Raw genomic sequence first — 24,575 nt, 5'->3', positions numbered from 1 at the left:
TGAGTTTTATTGTGAACTGGTGAGCAGCATTCAGACGCACACAGAGAACATCTCTCCACCCTTCCTCCTTGACTATGTAGCCCTTCTGTCTCTCCTTTCTATTTCAAGCAAAGCAATTCAACTTGAATACGTGAAGTGAGTGTCCATGAGACATAGGAGATCAAGAGGTTTTACAGCCCCATGGCTGAAAGAAATTTTGCTCTACTGGCAACTGAATACCTTCCTGTAGTAAGAATCAAAGGTGCTCTTTAGAAGGAGCTTAGACCTCTCTTTGGGAAGCCTTGAGTAAAGTTAAAAGGTATATGTAGAAGCACATGTTTTTATGTGTTTTGGTGTCATAGCCTATGCATATAGTAAGTCTTTTTGTATACCAGCAATCTGCATGCACTTCCCAAGTGATCCCTAGTAGTTGTGACATAAAAATGTTTTAACATGTACATATGCATGATTTCTTTCCCCTATTGCCACTTCTAAGCTGTTTTTGAGGTAAGGCAATCTGAGCAGAGCCAAGATCAACCTGAGCTTGGCACGCTAGAACTGCGATATTACTTTTTCCTCACCATCTGTTACTGTGATCCAAGGATAGAAATGATTAAGTTAAAGATTTTTTCTCACAATAAAATAAAATAAAATAAAATGAAATAAAATAATAAAATAAAATAATAAAATAAAATAAATCATATATTACATCATAAAAGCAACAACTTCCAGATACCTTTCATGCTCTTCCTGAGGAAAACCACACTAACTTCATAGCAGCAAGGATACCAAGATATTCAGAAAGAATAAACAGGTCCAATCCCCCTCCTCCTTTAACTTCCGTTCCAGATTCTGCAGCTGAGCCTGGTCCCCTGGTAACAGCCCTAGCACAGATCAACCGTACCAATGGGGATGTATGACTGAATAAAAACAGGATAAATTTATTAAAGGCTTTCTAAATATTGCTTTCCTTTGTGAGCATTTGTAAAACACCTTGGAGGTGTTTTCCAGTCAAAGCTGAGAGAACATAGGGAAAGGAAGGACTTGCAATTAGAAATGAGAACACAACAGAGGTTTTCTTGAACTTACTGTAAAACAGAAGCCAGAAAGAAAGAAGAGTCCCCACTAAACTGACTGGAGAATAAACATGCTACTATGCTTTAATATTTTTCAATTTCAGTTTCTTCCCAATAAGAGCTGAAGAACAGTGTGACAGGGTGCAACAGAGGACATTATGTTTCTCTTTTAATTGCAACCACTACATAGAAATTGGATGGTAAGATAGAAAAAGGAGATAGATATGACTATGAAGAACACAGCTATAAGAAAACAACTTCAACATTATTTTGACATAAAACAATAACAATCTCCCCTTATTTATGGTGTCAACAATGAATTATCCTTTGGTACTACTGTTACAGCAATGAAAAATATATTTTACTTCAGTTTCAGTTATTCACATAATACATCATCATTTGCTAAGAAATTGAAGTATTTAATAGGAAGTAAGAAAGATGAATAAATGTACTAAGTACAAAGAAAAAAAATGCATTGAGCTAAAAAAAAATCAGTGAACTCCAATTCCAGGTGACTTAGATACATTTATTTAAAAGAATCTCAAAGAAGAAAAGATGATAAAAAATAAAAAATAAATGAATCTAAGCCTTGCTGACACTAGATATTATCACAATGCTAAGCTAACTTGGGATTGCATTCTATTATACAGATGTGATTATATGAATCATGCTGTGGTGTGGATGCTTTCTGTCCCTCAGACAAGTGGCAGTATTTATGCAATTAAGTGAAAGACAAATAGTAGAGGAAGATAACAAATATGAACTCTGATGGGCTTTTTTTTAAATAAATAAATAAATAAATAAATAAATAGATGTAAAGCTTTGCTTTAAAATATCCTAAACCCATTATTTCCACCGTACTCTAAAATTACTAGTTACATGCTTCAGTTGTATATCCTGAATGTTTCTACAATTCATAGAAATGGCCCAGGTGATTTAGGACAGGTGTAGCTGCTTGCCAACAGACAACTTACAGGTTAGACCTGCACAGGTTTAAGAATAAGATGAAAGCAAAAAAATTTCTTCTTCTCCTCCTACTTCCACCTGTAGCCTAATGTCATTTTCTGGGCTAATCATAAGCTCCTTTTGGTTTCAATCCACTTTCAACTTGGCTGTCAGTGAAATCATCTCCAGGACCAGCTCCAAGACTAACAAACATTTCCAATAGCCTGGCTTGCCTTTGGCAGAAGAATTTCTTGAGTCAGGTTCACTCCAAAGCACTCACTGACTAGAACAGCTCTCATCTGGCACCCAAGATCTGAGACATTCAGTGGGTGAATGGGTGTCAACCACTTCCTAAGGAAAAAATGACACCATTTAAGTCAAGGAAAGAATTGCCAGGCTTTCTCTTTTAAACATATGTTTATATAAAATAGAAGTATGTATACAGACAATAAGCTTTTCAGTATATCATATGCTTTCATTCTGTCTGTCTGCATAACTAAAAAATTATTTCAGCAGGAGTTTCAGAGGAAGGTGACAAAAATCTGTGAAAAGAAGATGGAAGCATATTTAAATTTAAGTATGAATATCTAACAAGATTTTTACTGGCAACTTATAACATTTGATAAGAAGGTATATTTCAGCCATACTAGAAGAACTAAATATTTTGAATCTTACCATTTGAATCATTTAAATGAAAGCCCCCCTTTTGGACTTAATAGAAATGAATATCCTGACCCTGAATTCACATGATTGTAATAGGGTTTGTGATATTGGTTTTCAGGGAAATGGTATTGGCCATTGTCATTTTTAATGCTCAATTTGCTCGTCAAAGCAAAGGTGAAAAACAGAGGATAAATGAAAATGTATATTAAGTATCTCTAGCATACTTTTTGTTTGAAAAAATCAGCTATTTTGATTTTTATGTTTCTTACCAAACAGCAGAAATGTGCTTACAGAGACAGCAAACTGAATCCCTGCAAGTAAAACAAGAAGTGAGATTTAATGCACCATCGACATACTCCTCAGTTTAGCTCTTTCCTCCACTCATGATGTGATAGCATCAAACATGTTTTGTTTTAGATATTGTGCAACTTCACCAAGCTTCCAAGATTAAGAGATTGCAAAGCCTACCCACAGACTCCTCTTCTCCCTCCAACCTCCATCCCCACCAGGATGCCTCTGATCAGGGCATGCAAGTGTGGTGCTGCCTGGGTGCACAAGGAGAGGAATACGTGGGCACTTTGAGACAAATCACAGAAATGTGTTTTGAAATCCATTGTCTGGAAATATACTCTCAGAAAACTGCAAGAGCTGAAAGTTCATGAGAAACAAACCCAAACATAATTTAAAGGTGGATGAACAGAATTCGTTGTAATCTAGTAATAGTGGAAATATTTTGGCTATGTTAACTCTACTTGACAATCACCATGTCATACGGATGAAAGTGAGTTTGTTAATATACGTAATTTCTTCATGGACAGGGTGGTGAAGAATTCTAACGGGCCGACCGGGGAAGTGGTGGGGGTCTCCATCCCTGGAGGTATTTGAGAGAGATGTGGACATGGCACTAAGATACATGTTTTTGTGATGGGAATTAGTAGGTTGGGCTGACAGTTGGACTTAATGATCTTGAAGGTCTTTTCCAACCTAAATTACTCTATGATTCTGTTTTCAACAACCTGCACTGGCTTCAGAACAACAGTATCTGACCATTCCACAGAGTTTCTTTCTGTTAAAATGCAGTTTCACAGAAGGCAAGAACTTATCTCAAATACCTACTAGCGTGATTTTCTGCCTGTAGATGAATTTTGTAAGTTAATTATTAAAAATGTTAGAAAGGTATTAGTGCTACACTGTGAACTAAAATGATAGATTGATAGAAAGTATCAACCAAGAAAAGTGATCTGACTGACCACTCAACCCGATAGCTTAGAGTCCCATATCTGTCTTTCCTGCTCCAGATTCTTCTGGTGTATAAAGTCTGAGTCTTTGCCTCTACCCAGAGAGGTAATACACCAAGAAATTAAATGAACATCTACTGTGGCAAAATTTACACATAGGCACATCTCTCACAGACCTTCCTTGGCAGTATCCTCTGAGCCCTGCTAGAAGGAAAACATTACTAGAAGGTGGGTCATGAAAGTCTTAGTTCAGATTCTGTATCTTCTACAGGTCATATCATTCTTGTACAAAAATAATCTGTTTTCTATATTCCTCATACCCTAACGTAATGCAACAGGAGAACTTAACACTTCTGGAACTCACTGTGATTATGATAGAGATTTGGTTTGTAGTGTCAGGAAGGTAAATACAAACAGCATTATGGAGAGATTTGCTTTTCCTGTTATGAAATAAGTTACAAAGAGCCCCTGGACAAGTTGTAACACATTAAAGAATGTAGATTAAGTGAATGAGAAGAGAGAAGGCTAAAGAAATATATTATATTATTAGAACGTTCTCTCCTGATCCCAGGAAAAAAAAAAAATTAATACACTGATGGCTCAAAAGTCAACTGGTCACCTGCCAGCCAGCCTGCTTTGCCACCTCTGGTCTGCCAACACAACTGAATTTCTAGCTCTCCCAGCTCAATTGCTTCTAACAAAATGAGTTTTATTTATTTATTTATTTAAACTACATGAGGGAACTAATGGGGAGAAACATGAAGCAGGAAATAGGCAGGAATTTTTCAGCAACCTTCACTGCTGCAGCACATCAAATGTTTTCTGTTTCTGCAGGAAATTAATGCCCCCCATTTAATTGTCTCCCTTGAGAATTGCAACACTTGCTTTTCAGGAGCTCTGATAAGGTGCTCTTCCAAAGTAAAATGCTCCTGTTGATGCTTCTCTGAAATGCATCAAAAGATAAACAAACTCTCAACTCATTTTCACCAAGGCTTGGTATAAAGTCCAACTTCTCTGCCTCCACCTTCACTATGGGAAAATAAATAAATAAATGGATCCCTCTTAGGCACGAATTTCTGCATACATTGGTACCATAAAAATGAATTATAAAATATGAACAAAAAAACTCATGAATTGTGTACAGTAAAAGGGAACACTCATTTGCATACATTATGTAGTAATGCCAGTAATAACTCCATTCTGTTTAGTTAAAAATAAGTCCTAATTTTAGATTTTACAAAGCTAATTAATAAGTCACTGATCAACTCACAGCTGGAAACAAGATCAGCTGCCTTTCGTAGCCTGTTTGCTGCGGTCAAGACACTCATTCAAACAAAAACATTTACATAAATGGCAGTTACACAAGCAACCTCCCCATAGAACCTCTGAAAGCAATTTCTAATGGTTTTGTTTGTTTTCCAAAGAACTGTTTTATTCCAGCTCTCTCAGAGAGAGCACTTATCAGCTTGTAATGATTTCTAAACATAAGGCCATTCTTTCATGTCTGGAATTTGTCTCTGCACTGTTCAGAGCTGAAACCTAGCTAAGTCATATCTCACTTTTCATTTTCGTAGAATCATAAAACCATAGAATAGCTCAGGTTGGAAGGGACCTTAAAGACCATCTAGTTGCAACCTCCATGCCATAGGCAGGGATGTCACTCTCTAGATCACGTTGCCAGGGCCTCATCTAATCCGGTCTTAAAAAACCTCCAGGGAAGGGGCATCCACAGCTTCTCCTGGCAACGTAGTGCATCACCAGCCTCTGAGTGAAGAATTTCCTCCTAACCGCTAATCTAAATCTTCCCACTTTTAGCTTAAAACCATTCCTCCTTGTCCTGTAACTATCTGATTGAGAAAAAGGTGTCTCTACATCTTTTTTATAAACCCCCTTTAAATACTGAAAATCCACAATGAGGTCATTCCTGAGCCTTCTCTTCTTTAGGCTGAATAGCCACAGCTCTCTCGGCCTTTCTTCATAAAAGAGGTGCTCCGGCCCTCTGATCATCTTTGTAGCCTTCCTCTGGACCTATTCTAACAGGTCAACAATCTTCTTGTGCTGGGGGCCCCAGACCTGGATGCAGTACTCCCAGTGGGGCCTCACAAGGGCAGAGCAGGTCTCCCTCCACCTGCTAGCCACTCCTCTTTTGATGCAGCCCAGGATGTATTTGGTCTTCTGGGCTGCAAGCACGTACTGCTGATTTTCACTAATGAGTGAGTACAAAACAAAAAAATAAAGCAAAGGATTTAACATTCTGGTCTGCTTGGCCATAAAAATATCAACCTATATCAGGATCCTTGTTATCCTAGTGTCAACTACAAGAGAGAGAACTGGATTTTCTCAGTTAGTCAGTTTTACAGAATCTGATTTATAATGTGATCACCTCTTAAATGTCCATGGTAGATCTTATCTCACCAGGATGGTGCTGTGTACACTATAAAAGTGGGTTTATGAACTTTGGAAGTGTAAAGTGTAAAGTAAGGCTCATAAACACATAGTTTTCCTACAATAGGATCCTACTAACTAGAATTGAACAAACAAACCAAAAATCATAAAATCTCTTAAATATATATCTGTTATTTGAGATGACACTCCTGGTCTGGTTAAACTAAAATTCCTATTCCAGGAATTTACTTTGCAACTGTTCTGGGTTCTCTTGTTCTGCTTGGTTCTAACATACTTACCAACCGCTCCAGTTATTGCATTTTTTCAGTACGATTTGGCAATGTTCTCTTTGGCTTTTGTCTGTATAGGGGCAACTTAATATAGAAGGGGCAACAAAGTAAGAAATAATCACAGACAGACTTTTTCTGGATGATTGGAACCATACCGTTTGCCTTTAGTTCTGTTAGTGTAAGGCTTTGAATCCCAAGCAGAAGCCAACAGCTGGCACAGTGCAGATGACCAGATGACAGTGCGTTCCCCAGAAGTCTTGCCGAGCCAGTGTACACATATATTTTTCTGGCACATGTGCCAGTTAAAGAGATTAATGCTCACAACTGACCTCAGCTGGAAGACACTTCTCAGTTCCATCTGCTGACCAGACTTTCTGAGGCAATCACTTCATTATTTGTTTTAGACAAAATGAGTTAGGTCAAAGCAATCAAAACACAGTATGTATGCAAGCTAAGTCGTTTGAATTGGAGCAAGTATGAGAGGAAACAGACAAGCAACTTTATTGGCATATGAGGTAAAAGTGGTTTCTGAAAGAAAGCTTATATTGAACAGCTATGGCAGTAACATAAATAATATTGCCACGGGTTTTGATTTATATAGTCATCCGTATATAATCACAAATAAGGGAACTCATTGTCTTTAGAGCATGCATATGGGTTGCAGGAGACCAGAGCTATGACCAAAGTGCCACCTTTGCCTCAGCGTGTCCTAGAGATCAGTGTTTTCAAAGCTACTAACCCCTTTGAAACTAGTCAATATTCACCTATAAAAACTTCAGTGGTGTTTGTTTTGTAACAACAAAAGTCATTGGGTTCTCCATGTCATGCCTTAACCACACCTGGTGTGGAGTCTCTGGAGGCTGAAGTACAGAGCCTCATCCCCCACCACAGGAGCAGCAGAGTGGCCGCTCCCGTTTCCCTCTTGTACAAGCTTCATTAGGAGCTCCACAAGTCAAAAACAAGGTGTGGGGCTTCACTGTGACCCTTCACAACTATCATACCTTTCAGTAAATCAAAATTGCAGGGACTGGCACACCACTACCATGTAAAACGTGAATTCTCCCATGTCAGGGGAACTCCCTCACATAGCACAGAAAGGGAAGGATGACAGCAGAGACTTCATCCCAAAATAAACTTACCAATTCCAGAGATCAAACTGCTTGCTTTCTGGCAGTAAGTCATGCTTCATTTGCCTCTGGCTGCTTGTAGGGAAGGTGAATGACAGCCCCAGGCACGGCCTGTGGATGGACATTTGTTACAGCAATTATGTTCAAGAGTAGCTTCATTTTAAATAACCAGAAAAGCCTATGAAAAGTCAGTCTGGCATGTCAAATTAGCTATAGAGGCTGGTGTCAGCTTTGTGATCTTAGACAAAGATTTTTGTATTTTTCCTTTAAAATTAATAATAATTTTTAAAAAGTCAAAGCACATGCTGACCCACATTCCCTTGTAAACTTCTGGCAGCTTTCCATTACTCCAACAACATGAACCAGCTGTAAACTCTGATGGAGAACCAAACAGCCAGAGCATACTGATAAACCAGATCCCCAGTATTTTGCCATGTTTGTTTGCTCTCAGCAGTGTATTATTTACAATTTGCCAAGACTAACCCAGTCATAAATACAGAACGCAATCATTCTGCATGTACTGTGGTTATGTTTTAATCTTTGATCACATCTGCATCAGGCAAAATATTTTATTTATTTCACAGGAATCTTTGAACCTTATATTTGAATTCCACCACCTCCTATAAAGCTGTGTGAATACTGAAGAAGTATTTGACAGTAACAGAATAATCAAAGATTCAAAATCACAGTTTAGAGCACTTTTTAATTAGTGGGGTCAAGGAGATCAATGTTTCAGTAACTTGACACTACTGCTGAGCTACTAAGTACTGTTAGTCCCTGCCTGGCCCTGGCCTTCCTGCAGAAAGGAGACATCTCCCTGTCCCACCGGGTAACACTGTGGTTTCCAAAATAACAAGCAGAGAGGGATGTTTAAAAAGGATGTTAATTTTAAATGGGATTTAAGAGTAAAAATGTAACTCCTCAGAGCCACTTTGAAAATATGACCCTGGGACAGCCCTGTAGCTTGAACACACAAAGTTGTTTGACCAGAGTTTCTGGTACAGTCTTATGGCGCTCGACCTCTTCCTTATCCTTCTCTGTAAAGACGATGTTTAATAATTTAGGGAAAGGTAATCTCACAAGCTCAAGAGATCCTGGCAGATATTAGAAACAGACTGTCTCCCCATTTTCTAACAAGAAAACAAAGAGCCAAGTAAATGTTTAAAGATCTTAAACTTACTGAAACACACATACCCAGCGCCTGCCAGAATAATGGGGGAGAATTTAACCAGGAGGGGTCATGATGGCCAGAAATTTTCTTTACCAGCATGGCCCAGGGGGTTTGTGTTGCCAGCCATTTGACAGCTCGGCTGTGGAGCAGCTGGATCCCACCCTGACTTTGTACAGAACAGATGCAAATCACAAAGGAGGCCAAGCACAACTAAGAAATAAAATAATGAGAGTCACTTGCATAATTTCTGAGGTAAATAAACCATGGTTTTGGCTAAGTGTGGGGACACTCACACCATTTGAACATAACCAGCTGGGGTCTGGAGACAGCACAGCCATGGTTTGCAGTAGGTAACAGAAACCATTCCAGGTTTTTCTTAGCACAGAGGTTTCTCGATCCTGTGGACATGCCCTCACAGATTTTCTGTAAGTCACTGTTCAAAATCATTGTTTTTTTTTCTGTTTGTTTGTTTGTTTTTAATTAGGTTACCAAAGTATATCAGTTTCCAGTCATAGCACCTCCTCTACTAGATGCTGGCACATAGAGAAAAAGATGGGGTCTCAGATCATTTTCCCCCATAGGAACAAGGGTATTAAATCCCACCTAGACCTAGCTCATAGTGTCACTGACTCAAATTAATTGCTCACCACAAGCTGGCCATCTGGCATCTATGAGCAACATGTGGAAGTAGCTACTTTTTTCACATTTATTCTCTCTTGAGACCACTAACTTGTTCATAGAAATGGTGAGTGGCATGTCCCACATTTTAAGTCTTTCCAGATCATGTTTCCATTATACCAACAGCATTGGTATGGTATTGGTACAGCATTTCCTGTAGAGGAAAGAATTATTTTCACAATTAATACTAGAGTAGAAATCAAGAAGAAGTAAAAGAAATTTAAAATGAATGAAAGCAAACACTAATGCAAAAGTTAAGCCTTCTTTCTCAGAAGAATCACGTTACCTTTCATCTACATATCAGATAAACATCTTCCCCAATACCAGACACATTGCTTGATAAAAATTTTCCAGTCCTTCAAACAAGAGTGAATTTCTTATAGTTCACAACCTATATCCAGTGGCTTGGATTTAGGACTAAATACATTTGTCAATAAATAAATAAACAAATAAATAAACAAACAAATAAATAAATAAATAAATAAAGCGTTGTAATAATTTCATTCTTTCTCTCTCAATACACAGCAATCTGGTAAATTTCCATCCTTAGTGTATCCAGTGTATCTGGCTAATGAATACCCAGTGCTTTCTCCCAGTTTTCTATTCAAATTTCAACTACTGGTTTAACAAGTTTCATAATACAGTCTTTTTGTATGTATCATACTTAGTCTTTCATGGTGGATCTTCTATCTGGAAAACCATAGCTGGTAACCCCAGTTTGTTCTACTATGCTTGGATTTGAGATGTGCAGTGACTCACTTGAGCATCCTTCCTCTTGATTATCATACAAAAGATTGTCTGCAGATACATGAGAAGGCAGCACAGAGCTCTGGACATCTTCACAAATTTTTGGCTCAGTTGTTTTCCTGAGATACACAGGCTAGAATTGCCAGGTGGGATGGGATCCCACAAAGAGGATGAAAACAAGGTCTTTACAAGACATTTAATGTGCAAAGGATAAGAAAAATCATCTCACGTAAAGATGATGGTTATCTCAAATGTACTTGCAATTAATCATGGAGTGTTGCAATATTATTTCTGCTCACAGTTATTGAATCCCAAACCAAATAAATTAATGGACACAAGATTAAGACCAAACACTTCTTACTCATGGGTGTCTTTGACTGTACCCTAGTTAGCAACTTTCTGCATCCAGCATCCAACAATGACACTTAGTGACGAATTTTTCAAAAAATGTTCAACATCAGCAAAAAGCCAACATGCATTCTGCCTGGGAGGGAGCTATGGGAGATGGGAAGAGTAGCTTCAGCATGTAATGGCAGCTGGGAAACTGATGAATCTTTTCAGACCCATGACACTGCCCTCCCTCTTTTCTCCATTCATTCATATTCAAAATGGGAGTAACTTTGAACTGTCCACAAACATCAAAGAATCATTGTAAAATATTTTTCCACTCACTGCACACCAGGTGGATTGTATCTGCAGAATGAGACAGACAGAAAAGCAAGTGTCCTGATGATTTAAGAGGGTGTGAAATATACAGAGTTTAAGAGAAACTGTCTCTCCCTAAACATTCTGACAAAGCGCAGGAGTTGGAAACAACCTGCCTGGCTTGCCAAAGCACTGACAGTCCATCACAGAAGCAAAAATTACTTTAATGAACTAATAATTAATGACATAACTCTACCAGAAGCAGAAAGTATAAAACACAAATAATAATTCAAAAAGTGTTCAACAAATCCCAAGTGCAGTTAATGGGAAATTTTTTATATTCTCTTCTCTAGCCCACAGCTTGAAAATTAGTTATCTCATTTTTTTTAATTTTTCATTCTATAGATTTCACAGCCTTTTTTCTTTCTTTAATTCCTATCCCACTCCTAGGGGGAGCTGTCTCCTGCTTATCTGCACAGTTTGGTTTTCAAGGCTGGTCTGCATTCCAGGTCACAACAGCTAAATTAAAAATGAATGGCTAAATTAAAAATAATTTGCTCAGACTCCACTCTACTCCTGCTCCTGCTATGGCCTTGCTGCATGCTACCAGCATCATAACCCCTCAAGGCCTTGCTCAGCAGTAGTGATTCCTGTATGGTCTGCTGTCCAATCAATTGCTGCCTACCAAACAGGACTGCACCTTGCCTGCTACACCTCAGTTTATGCAGCTTCCTTTTCTCTTGAGTGAGTTTGAACTCAGATGTTATTGCTGCTTCCCTTCTCTGCTGAATAGTCCTGCTCACTGAGTCTAATTGCTCCCACCCTACACACCTCCTCCCCAGGACCTCCTGTGCAGAGCAGTAGTTACCTTTCTCCTCCCAAAAGACAACAGAAGACGGGGGAATGGAAGAAACTTCATGGAAGAAAGTAGAAACTTCCAGTAAGTTTCTAGTTACAGAAAATCATGATGTGCCTGAAGAGTGTGAGGGTGCTGGACTCTGGCATCCTGACAAGATTCTGGTGTGGATCAGATATTAGAACTACTGCTGGGACAGATTGTTTTCGTTATTTGCCACCAATAAAGGGCTACAGCGGGGTATGCAAGTTCTCACTGGGATAGTCTCTTGAAAACAACTCCCTGGAGGCATTCGGTACAGTATTAAATTCTGTTTCCCTAACTAAACTGGGGTTGTACTTTGCCAGTTGCTCACTGGCCTGGTCCTCATCTAGCACTAAGGAAATTTAAACATAGCTCTAAATCCAGTCCCGTGTTTTGGCAGTTGAGCCTGAAATGAGTTAAAAACTATTTCCAGTTCCGACACTCTTCAGCTCCCTCTCTCTGACACATAATTTAGAAAGCCTGCCTTACCTCTTCTCTCTCTGCTGGGTAAATGAAAGACAATTGAGATGAATCAGAATGTCAGAATAACAAAACTGAGGGACAGGAACAGACTACCCTTGAGAAAATAGAAACTTTAAGTCTCTTTAAAGAAATAGCCTCCAAGCATGACCATCTTCACAGCAAATCTCAAGCAAAAGTGCTTTCCATAATTTTTACTTTCTGATCTATTACAGGCTGTGATTCACAGCTCCAGTTCTGGAGATTTGACATTCCCATAGCTTTTTCATGAGGCTAATGTGTGAGAAACATTGTTTGAGTGACTCCTCTAGATTTGCAATGTTTGTAATGCAACATAACTAAACAGGAGGTGGGATTACATGATTTCAGTTTTTCGTTGAGACTTCTTTTTGACCAAAATGTATTTTTAAAGTATATATTTATCCCTTGCTTCTTTTTTTTATACACTATTGTTGCTTTTATTATTATTACTATTATTTTTGATTCCTGCAAGCAGGCTGCTAGAGCTGTATTACTGCAATACGACAGAAGAAACAACCTGATTTTTCCTAATGACAACTTCAAGTGTTTTGGGAAAGGAGCAGCAAACAGGACTCAGGTTACAGAGACAGCTTCAATTTAATTTAACTGAAAACAGCTCACCAAAATGTGTCCTTTGTAAACCAGTTTGCATCATGAAAGTCAGTTTCACAGTGAAGGTGGGGAGAAATGAACATAATATATATTACTGCAACTCAGGAGCCAAAGCAAAACACACAATAGCCTTGTTTGCTTTGTTCTAACACACTTCACAATACGTTTGAATCCATACTACTAAAGATGAATTCATTTTCTACAAAGTGATGGTGAAGCTGCTGTTATAGCTTCAAAAGGCTACTATCTGTTCAAGTTTATTGTTTTCACCATGGTTCTCTTGTATGTGTTAGTGGTTGGACAGTTTTATGACAGAATAGATCCTGAGCCTGCACTGCTTTCTATTCCATTGTGTCTATTGCACAACTTGGTGCAAACCGTCTTTTATGTTTGATATATCTGTCTGCTCACACAGATAGGATAAAGAAGTGGTTTAAGGATGTGATTTTGACATCCTGAATCTACTGCACTGCCTCTCATTAGCATCTTCCCATCATTGTTCTGGAGAACAGCTTTTAAACCATAGCCTGCACTGTGTCATCGGCCAATATTTTAGAAAGTTGTTGTAACTTCTTGGATACTCATTACTTCTGACTAAATATTCTAATGGGTGTGCTGGATTTTGTAACAGCTGTTTTTCCTCTAATCACTTAAAAAATCCTAAGAGAAAACTCTTGTTTATCTCTCAGTCATTTTTTCTTCAGATTTGCAACTTTTAATTGCTTTTCTCGTCTGTTCTTCCTTCAACAATAAGACTACTTTTTCTATTTCACTTTTGAATATTTTCAAATAACTTAGTAACAATTTTCATTGTTTAAGCTTACTAGCTGTAATTCTAGCTATAATACTATCTGTATGTTTTCTTTTTCCCGTCAAGCCATCATATCTTTGAAATTACTTAAAAAAAAAAAAAAAAAAAGTGAATGTATCAACATCTTTAGTCATCCAATACAGCTCTTCTGCAGTCTTGCATTATGAAGAGAACGTTGTTATATTGGTAACTTCATCCAGATATCACACTGCATATCCAGACAGCAAGCTGTTCACATAACTTTTCTTCTCTTAAATCATTGCAGATAAGCTCAACGTTGCAAACATGTATGAAAAAAATACTGACAAATATATATATACATATACTAATTAACAAGCTAGAGAACAAGCAAGTGAACTGTTCTTAACAGCATTTCAGCAAAGGTACTAACTGAGTTGGGATGGCCTTTGTGTAGGCTTTATGTGTTACTCAACTGAAAAGTAAGACTAGTAAGAGGGAAAAATATGAGGAAGATGAGGTGAAGAGACTGGACTAGATCAGGCAGCAACAGATCAGCAACAAATCCTTGAAGGCACTGTGACTCTCTTGACTCCAAATTCAGTGTTCTACCCACAAAACCTATGTAAGTTATCATCCACATTTTGTGTGACCACTTTTATCATGCATCTATGATTAAAAAAATATGTATATATATAACCAGACACTATATAATCTTCAAGAAACTCACTGGTCTCTATTTAACGTAAAGTTATTTTGATGAAACTGTGTTTTCACAGACCTACAAATGACAAAAATTCTGGCAAGTTACCCTAACTGTAAAATAGACCTAAGCTGCTCTTCCTCACTTACAAGATTACTGGCAAGCAGTGCATAGCTTCAATGATGTTCATCCAGTGATACAGAAAGTCAATGTCTGTAATGAATGTTGGTGTTATGTAGAATACCTTCAAGTAAACCGCTTACAGACTTGACTATATGTGCATAATCCCCCAGAGCACTCAGTAGATCAGATCTTACAAACAGTTCAACCCATGTCTATTTTTTATCTGTGTAACAGTGATCACAGTGAACTTGCTACTGTGCCTAAAGAGTATGTCTGCAGGCTACTGATGTGATATAAAACATCAGCAAGACGGACGGTGAGACATGTCAGGTGCTCTGTGACCACTGTAACATTACTGCCACACCTGAGGTTGTGTATACTAAGTATAAAGTGATCATCAACATTATTACAATACATTTTAAGAATATTTCTCACTATAAAAAGCATTATTCAGGAGTAAAGGAAGGTAAAACTCTTCAACATACATTATGACAAGCTACCACTGTAAAAAACATAGGGCAAAAACTTGTAAAAATCATAACCTGATGTTAATGTTGAACACCTAAGATCCAATTTAAAAAAAAAATAAAAAATAGTAAATACATTTAAAGTACCTTGTTTTCAGATTCAGTTGTATTTTATATTTTCATTTTTGTTTTAAAATTTGACTTGGAATTGAGTATTTAAACTTGCAATGATGACAATTCTGATCCATGTAATTGGGATGAAGCTTGTAGAAGGCCATGTAGGTTGAATATTTAGCAGAAAATATACCTGGATGAAAGTAAACTCTCTGAATGGATGGAATATTTTCTCTGTGTGAGGTGAAGGCAGGAATGTCTCGTTGCATATTTTAAACTAAATATGCTAGCACTTACCAAGACTATTCAGAAAAAAAAAAAAAGGAAAAAAAAAAAGGAAAAAAAAAAAGCTTCAACATATAACCAAGATTCAGCTTCTGGCTGCAGCATTTTTATATTCAGAGAAGAAAAATAATTATCCCAAATAAACGGTAGTTATTGCATTTGAAGCTAATATTTACTAAAGCAGGATTATTCCTCCTGCTCATTTGGGCAGCTTTCTCGCTGCCAGTGATAGTAGGTTCCAATAATTTTCCTGATGAGTAATGTACCTAACTGTCCATGCCTTCCAGGGGAGAATCTGGAGCATTAGTTTTTGTGGGGCTGTGGTGATCAGGTTTCCTAAAGGAAGATGTAATCCTACCAGGTTAGTGGCTTTTTTATTTCTTTTGACCCTTGATTTTGGTCTGATCATGAAACTCTCCACATGGCCAAATACTGTATCCAAATGTGAATACAACTTCATAAAAATGGGCAGACCCACACAGGAGTAGGGGAAGAAAGAAAAAAAAAAAAAAAAAAGAAAAAGAAAACTTGAGAAACAACTAAATTACATTTTGTCAAAAAAAATACAAAATCAACAGTGATATACTGTGTTTTCAGAACTAGTGATTTCCATATAACTATAAGGTTTATCTTCTTCTTTTCATCCCTAAGTTCTTGTAGTTTATGAGTATCACCATTTTGCCAGCACAGACATGACTTTACACAGACTGAAACTTTTTATTGGCTCACACACTGAAACTTACAGTTAGGACAGAGCTGTAGGGCCCACTTATCACAACACTCCCAAATCCATTTGTTCATGTGCAGGAAGAAAAAGGGAAGCTCACAGATGATGATACATCTGGTGGATTTACACTGAACAAAGAGCAGAGTAATTCATTTAAACAATCTCTAAGCTGCAGATGCATAGGTATTACACAGCAATTACATTTAATTTGATTCAGCCTGGCTTATCAGTTAATTACTCATAAATCCCACAAAGAAGAGCAATTGCAGAGATATTATCAAAGCAAATAATTTCACAAATTTGTATTTTTTTTTCTCTGATTATAGAATATATGGGATGAAACTACTAAGCTGATGTCAATTAGCATAACTTCATTTAAATCAATGGCCTTATCCTCACTTGCATCATTTAAGATTGGAGTAGCTGACTTTTAGCAATGCATTGGAACCAGCTATGTGTGGACTAAAATTTTTTTTTTTAATATAATTTGGTTTTAACATGTATAAATCAGAACATTGCTTCTTGGTTGTATGGATCACAAATCAAGTTGTTGAAGCATATAATGGTATTCTTGAGGACAAATTAAACAAGGGTGCTTTTTTGGAAACCTTAAAATATAATTGTTCCAGTTTATAAAGGCAAGAAATTATAATTGCAGTTGCTCTAGTGCCTGGGACTTTATTAATATTTAGCAGTCATTGAGATCTCTCTGCTCTTTTCAGCCTTTACTGATCTGAACTGAATGTTTGTTCATTGCACTACATTGATGGACAAAGCCTGATGAAATGTTTCATACTTCTAAGGCATGTGCGGAGTTTAGTAGTGATTATCCAATAGGAATTTGATATCTTTGGGGTCATCTCTTAATTCAGATACTTGCTCAGTGTTTCATATTTCCAAAATGACTTTATCCTCCCAAGGTTGTTTCAAAGGACAGGTTTGAGGGAAGTCCTGTGTACTACAAGGAACATTCAACACCAGTTTAACATATAATACACAATGCTTTACTTTCCCCATTCAGTTGTTGGGCTTAAAGAAGTACCACACACAGTACCAATAATGTTTGAGCCCAGAGTCATTAATGCCTTCTCCTGAAGAATGTAGTCTCATTAATATTAAATAGAACTTCCTTTCTTTGCCCTCTGTGACAGTGAGTAGTACTAACATAGGCATGTTGCAGCAGGCATTTTATTCACCTTGTAAGATCACTATAGCTTATACTATATTCCAACAAGATATTTTTTTCAAACCTAATATTAACCAAACTTCAAATTTCCAGACCATGTGAGAATGTGTATTTCAACACTTGTTCTTTGCCTAGAAAACAAACAAACAAAAAAAACCCATATCGAATAAACTTATCAATATCAATTCTTTTCACAGAGTTAAATAATCCAACAATTCTTTTTAAATTATACTGAAACACTTCATTTCAAAAGTGTTGAGCAAATGAAAGCTCCCAGTTCAGTTCAGGGCTGATGAAAAACATTTCATTTTAACTATGTTAAAATGTAATCTATAACATGACTTAAAATGCAAATCCCCTCATTAAACTCTGTCTTCATAATTGTGCTCATCTTGGAGCATATAACACAACTTTGTTCAGAGGGGAATTCTTCACTGCATCCTGGGCTGTTTAATCCTCCCCTGAGTTCAGCTCACACAGAAGAATACGCTCCCAAACAACATCATGGGAATTGCTAGGAAATACCATCCTATGTTAAGCATTTTCAATTACCTAACCAATTCAAAGTCTTAGGATCTGAGCTGAAACAAAACATTCTGGTTTATTTCCTCAGAGCATAAAAGCAAAGGCTTCAGCAAAACTGCTATTGCTTTTTTTTTTTTTTTTTTTGATATAGAATGACACTATTTACTTTCTTCCTATCTTTACTTGGAGATCAAATTACAGGTAGTGGATGTAACCATACTAAACATTTAAAAATGAATAAATATTGTCCTTTATTTTTCCCAGTTCATTATCTTACAGAAGTGAAATGAAAAAGCAATGCCAATCAGACATGTAATTTCATACAGAAGGTCTTGTATAAATGATATACTGGAAAAATTGGATCTATAAGTTAAGTAAACAAAGTTTGTTTGTAAACAAACAAAGACTTTCAGGCTATTGTAAAACCCTACAGTTTCCTCTATATAGAGATAATTTTTGCAACACAAGGTGCTCATTCCAGTCATTCCTTACCAGCCTTGCAGGTGCAGGTGACTCTGTCGAGCTTGCAGTGAGCATAGCTTTTCCAGGACTTATGAGTCCCACAACATTCCAACAGTGCCATTTCTCTGGGTATGTAACATAAATTTGGTGTGTTCTTCAGCAATTGTAGCACATCCCGAATATGCCACATTCGCAGAGTACATGGTATAAGTCCGGGATCCACTATTGGTCAGATTTATGGCACATCAAGAGATTAGCTGCTTGTGTACCGCTTCTGTAGATCACTAAAGTGTTACCAGATATCTTCATTTTTATAATGTGCCCTGTTGGCAGGTATGTTTACAGCAGCTGCAATTTTGTAATCCAACACATCTTGCTGCCTTCATGCTCTCTGACCAATATACCCTCAAACACTGTTTTGCACTCCTACCTGCTGGTGCCATTAGCAGACAGGTAAGTATACTGGATCTCCAGAGGCTTAAAGGATCTATTTTAGATAAGTAAAGCGAAAGAAGGCAGATGAAGGTCCTGTGGAGATGCAACTATTTCTGCATTCTGCCCAAACTAAAATTATCCATCTTAATTCCAATGAGACTGCTACTATCAATCAGCAAGCAATTCTACATACTGATAAGTGATGCAATTCACCTCCTCAAACGGTGAAAAGGGATGATGTTTGTCTGTAGAGGTCATGCTGTTGCAGCAGTTGATACAATTTTTGACACTGATGAAGATGAATAACACGCAGCATCAGCAAGAGTTACAAAATAGAACAGAAGATCCTTGAAAACTGGTCAGTCCTAAAGCTCCATACTGTACTTGAAAGCTTTGATTTCTCTGATTAAGTCTTGACTAGCTAAAAAGCAATTTAACTATTTATTCTGTTTTCATTTCTGTAATATCATCCATTATCACCTCTTAGCATTTTGTTCACATATCTGTATTACTTCACCTCTATTTTGATACAGAGCATTTGGTGTCATGTTAATTCATTGTCATGAGATGTTGCTGTTGTGGTGTCTGGACCTCCCTTTTCACCAGGATTGGTAAATCCTGGCCTCTGGGGAAGATGGGAGTTTCAAGAGAGTTTATTACACTCCTTAAGGAGCATTATTGGGCTTGAAGAGGAAAGTACTTTTCCACTCCATTATCACAGGTGGAAGCACTGTAGATGATACCTTCTTGATCAATGTGTTTAGATTCCTTTTAAGTATCTAGCTGTATCTCAAGGAACGTGAGCAGTCTCTAACAAATAATCACTACCTCTAGAAATAGGTTATTCGCCTTCCAAATTTCTTTTTTTTTTTTTTTTGATTTTTATTTTTTTTCATCTGGAGATGCTGTAGTAAAATGTAACCAAGATGCATTAAATAGTAGAGTGACGTTTATGTTTCAGGTCTTTTTAAATTCCTCTGTCACAAATTCTTACTGGCACCCTTTTCCTATATAAAGTAATACAAATATGTTACTTTAAAGAATTTTTTCCCTTAACAAATGCTACAATTGCTCAGATTACTTTTACATTTTAATTATTTCAAGCTCATTTATTTAAAATAAATTTACACATATTGCCAGGTTGTTAAAGCAATCTCAATCATTAACTTTTAAAATGAACAAAAAAAAAACTTTTTTTTTTTTTCGTACTGCCGTTTTCAATTTCTTACATACAATAGGGGAAAATAACAGAAGTTTTTTTCCTAATCCCTCACATTTCTGAAAATAAGTAGATTTGGATGACCTTTCAAATTACAAAAGAACCTGCGAACTTGTTGAATGTTTTCAGAGTTCTTGCTAGCTTTTCTGACAGAAAGAGAGAAAGGGAGAGAGAGAGAGAGAAAACAAAAACAAAAACAAACAAAAAAAACTTTTACACAGACTTGTATTTTTATCCCTATTTAAATTATAGTGGGTGTAGAATAATCATGAATCAAAATGCTAAAGAAACAGGCAAGTACAGAGCACAGCAATAGAATGAGGACAACACAAGAACTACATGGTAATTTTAAAAGTCACCCTTCATTTAAATTTAGGTACCTATTACTCTCTGGACCATTCCTGCAGATTTTTCACTAGCAGTAAAATTCAACATGATTGCTTTACACTCTAGAAACTACTCTTTCATACCTATGTCTCTGATGTTATGGGTCTTATTCCTCAACTATTGGCCTTAAACCCACAACCAAGTAAAATCATTTACTTAAGGTGCTGTGTTGGCATTATGATAAATGAATACTTCTGTGAAAATAACTGCACAAATTCTACAAGATAACATATTTTCTTACTGAATTTCTTCTTGAAGCATTGCCTGTAAGGCAGTGGTAGATTTTCTTTACTGTGCTAGTACCTTCTCAGTTATTTCAACAAGATAAATGAAGCCAGTTACACAAGCACCAGGCACCAAACACACCTTCCTGAGCCTCAGAGAAATTTCCTTTGGTTGAAGTCACTCTGCATTTCACTTTAGGCTCTGTATGATGTAAAGCTGCCAGAGAAGACTCCATTGATAGATAGGAGGATGTACAATATCATAAAACATCTTGGAGGAAAACATGCTGTCAAGAAACTGCAGGGAGCAGAGGGTATGATGCCTGAAAGGAGGAAGCTAGGGCAGTCATGGGGTGGAGTTTTTTGAGGAGATTTAAGGCTGGTAAAGAGTATGGACATCACATAAATTAATACCTGAAGGACCCCATGCAAACTGTAGGCTATCTTAGTCGACTCCAATCTCTACAATCTCCCCCTTTTCCCAGTGCAAGGTGAAATGGAGCCAAGTGCTCCCATTTTCTCTGAGTATCTACTTGCTTGTCCCCAGCCCTTCCTTAGTCAAGCCCTCCTACCAAAAGCTCCAGCACAAAGACATCAGGCCCTCTCCACCTCTTTAGGTTTATTCTGTTCTTAGTGTTCAGCAAATGTTTGAGAATTTATAGAGCATTACATTAGTTAGGAAAAATTTATAGAGGTTTATTATCTGTGAATTAAGTATGTATATTCTGTACAAGAACAAGACTCCAAAAGTGTAAAGAAAAGACTAGAAATCCATTATTTGATAATCATATATGTTCTCCAAATGATTGGCCTAATATAGTCCATCTGTTGCAAAGCACATTAATAGATGAAATGAATGGCTTAGCACATTGAAAGTATACAGTCTAATGTAGTAAGTGATAAAATCTATAATCCCTGCTACAGGTTAATATTACTTGTTCTGATATTAAAAGTATTGAAATGCTCCATAACATTTAATAGAAAATAAATAAGGAAACAACCTATGGTACGCTGTTCCAAGAACTCTGTTGTCTCTTGTAACTGAGAGAGATAAAAATTTGCTAGCCACACCTAGCTACTAGGTAGACTACTATCTAATCACTACTTACCAGTATCAATTAAACCAGCATCAAATGGTGAATTCTACAAAATTCTATTCATTTTATTTCTAATGTGTGCTTCTAAGAAATGCATCCTTTTTTTTTTTTTGTCCCTTCATTTGTTTTACCCTTTCTCACTTCCTTGCACCAAGTAAGAAAAAAAAATCCTTGTTTGCAGAAGTTACAAGTCATCTTAATATATATTATCATCTAGGCAGTTCCACTGAATTAGTGGAAAGTTTTTTAATGAGATGAATTACGAACCAAAGAGCAATAGGAGAACGTTGCACCAGGTATTAAGCAGATGTGGCCTAGCAGAGCTCCCTCAACTTCATATCACCTAAGCTTCTTCTCCTTGTGTGTGCTTAAAACAGACTCAAGAATCTGAAAACACATATCAAGTGTTTTTCTTAATATGTGGCTCCACTTCTGATCCCACTGAATTAGATGCTTATCTGATCCTTCTTGATCTGCATAACTAGTTTTCTCACGTGGCTTCCCGGCTCTGCAAACATCATCAGTGTTATCATTAGGAGCACAGCCTTTCTCACAGTACTTAGGAACTTGCTTTGCTAAAGTCAGGAAGGGAGGTGCTACAAAAATGGAAAATAGCACAAAATAGGGAAAGTGACTCACAATATATCTAATTCTTAAAAGATCTTAGATGAAAGTATAACAATACCCCACACTTTCCACTAACTGAATCAAACCTTTTCTTTAGGCTCAAAGAATTCTGAATTTCACATACATTGGCACCCGACTCACTATGAAACAGTGCATCTGCATCTAATATGACCCACCTGATATCTTTAATGTACTATGAAAACATACACTTCTCTGCAGAATTTCCAAAACTACTAAAGTAAATGAGAAAAAAAAAAAAAAAAAAAACACAAGTAAACAAACAAAAAAAGGCTTGAGTCTTTCCTCCTGATTTTTCTCATGTTACAATGGATGTCTCATTTGGACTTAAGCAACGCAAGTTCAAAGCTACTACTTGGTCCTCTTGTTTTCATGGACAATTGTGTTGAAAGGACCAAGCAAGGGAGTTTTTGATTTATTTTTATTGATATGTCAGCAAGGCTAAAGACGCAAATAGAGCAGGTAGCTAGATGTCATTAAGATGCAGTTAAATACAAAAGCTTCAGTTATATAGTTCCATATTAGTTCATTTCATAATTAATCACAATAGATTCAGATTTAGCATTTTGTTGCAGTGTTATAAAGTTTCCTGCAGTATTTGTTCTAACTGAAATTATGCTCTCTCACCTGAATAATTCATGTGCAGACCTTGAGTTAAATCTGGATAAACATCTAATGGGAAATTTCCAATGCATTGAAGCCAGGAAAATTCCTGTCACTGTTGCAACAACTTATATCCTGTGCCTTACCAAGGAGGCTGATCCATGCAGCCAGCTGAAGCAATGATTTCCAAGCCTTTGCTCAGATCACCTTCCTGAGAACAGACTTTTCTCCTATCTACCATGTTGTTTGCTCTTGCACTAACTTTCACAAATTATTAAGGAATTCAATGCACTTCACAAGTTCTTTGATTTTGTTCTGAATAATTGCAAATTACTACTCTTATGTAATTTAGAATAGTTTGCAAATCATTTAAGCATGTGCTTAATTTTAAGCCCAAGACATTCCCTGAAACTAAAGGAACTACTGAGAGATATAAAATACCTGTTTAAGTGCCCTAAGCATTCGGGATTTGTGAAGTGCAGAGACATTGCATTTTTGCCTGGCAGGGATGCATAGGGACATACTCATGAGAGTTTGCAATCAACCCCGTTGACTTCAGTGAAATGGCTAATGCACTAAATTAGGCGTCAGCTTGACTTCCTATGTTGAAATGAGGTCAGAGAAATTAAGAGAAATCTCTAGAGCATTTAATTAGAAACCTCCATCTATAGCAGTGTAACTCTTACAATTAGCTGAGTGTTGTGGTTTAACCCGGCTGGCAGCTAAACACCACACAGCCGTTCGCTCACCCTCCCCCCTCCCTCTCTGGGATGGGGGGAGAGAAACGGGAAAGTGAAGCCTGTGAGTTGAGATAAAGACGGTTTATTAAGACAGGAAAATAATAATAACAATAATAATAATAATAGTGATAATGGTAATAGTATTAACAATAATAATGTGTAAGAAAACAAGTGATGCACAATGCAATTGCTCACCACCCGCTGACCGATGCCCAGCCTATTCCCGAGCAGCCGGCCCCCCCACCCCGGCCAGCCACCCCTATATATTGTTTAGCATGACGTCAGATGGTATGGAATACCCCTTTGGCCAGTTTGGGTCAGCTGTCCTGGGTCTGTCCCCTCCCAGCTCCTGCTGCACCCCCAGCCTGCTCGCTGGCAGGACAGAGCAAGAAGCCGAAAAGTCCTTGGCCTGGTGTAAACACTGCTCTGCAACAATTAAAACATCAGCATGTTATCAGCGCTCTTCTCATCCTAATCCAAAACATAGCACCCTACCAGCTACTATGAGCTACTTAACTCTGTCCTAACTGGAACCAGGACACTGAGCTACAGTGAAAAAGTCAGAGGCCTTTCTCTGTGCTATCCACAGAGGGAACAGAGAGATGGAAGTCTGAGATGCAACCAACAAGCATATGCAATGAACACACAGCTGCTTAGACCCAGGAAGGAAGAAACAGGAGGCCCAAGGATGTGTCTTTGAACTCCCACTCCTCTCACTCAGAAGTACTGCTGATTCGGATGCAGAAATCAAGTGCACTGGAGATGCAGCCCATGGAGTCCCATGGCCCCAGCTGCGCATTGCAGGTTCCTGACCACTGCTGATCTCTCTATAGTCCTGCCTGGTACCAAAGAAACAGACCTTTCTGACTTCACCCACCTACAAACTCAGCTTGGCACAGGAGAGGAAAGGTTTCTTGTGATGTTACT

General features: G+C 37.5%; 1 protein-coding gene across 5 annotated transcripts in view; it reads right to left on the bottom strand.

Annotated features, from left to right (window-relative positions):
* LOC310897290 (uncharacterized protein) overlaps positions 1-24,195 on the bottom strand; it is a 65,458-nt gene extending 41,263 nt beyond the window's left edge. For all 5 annotated transcript variants that reach the window (XM_083830728.1, XM_083830730.1, XM_083830729.1 and 2 more), the window contains exons 1-4: positions 23,055-24,195; positions 7,716-7,814; positions 2,933-2,974; positions 2,234-2,351 (exon numbers count right to left, since the gene is read on the bottom strand). In XM_083830728.1, coding sequence (XP_083686854.1) covers positions 2,234-2,351; positions 2,933-2,974; positions 7,716-7,814; positions 23,055-23,149 — 354 coding nt within the window. In that variant the 5' untranslated portion in view covers positions 23,150-24,195. The remainder of the gene's footprint in view (positions 1-2,233; positions 2,352-2,932; positions 2,975-7,715; positions 7,815-23,054) is intronic.
* Positions 24,196-24,575: the final 380 nt, after the last annotated feature.

The sequence above is a fragment of the Anser anser genome (genome assembly GCF_964211835.1).
Source record: "Anser anser genome assembly, chromosome: 3".
NCBI lineage: Eukaryota > Metazoa > Chordata > Aves > Anseriformes > Anatidae > Anser > Anser anser.
Note: the sequence above shows the minus strand (reverse complement) of the source record. Positions and strands in the feature narration are given on the sequence as shown.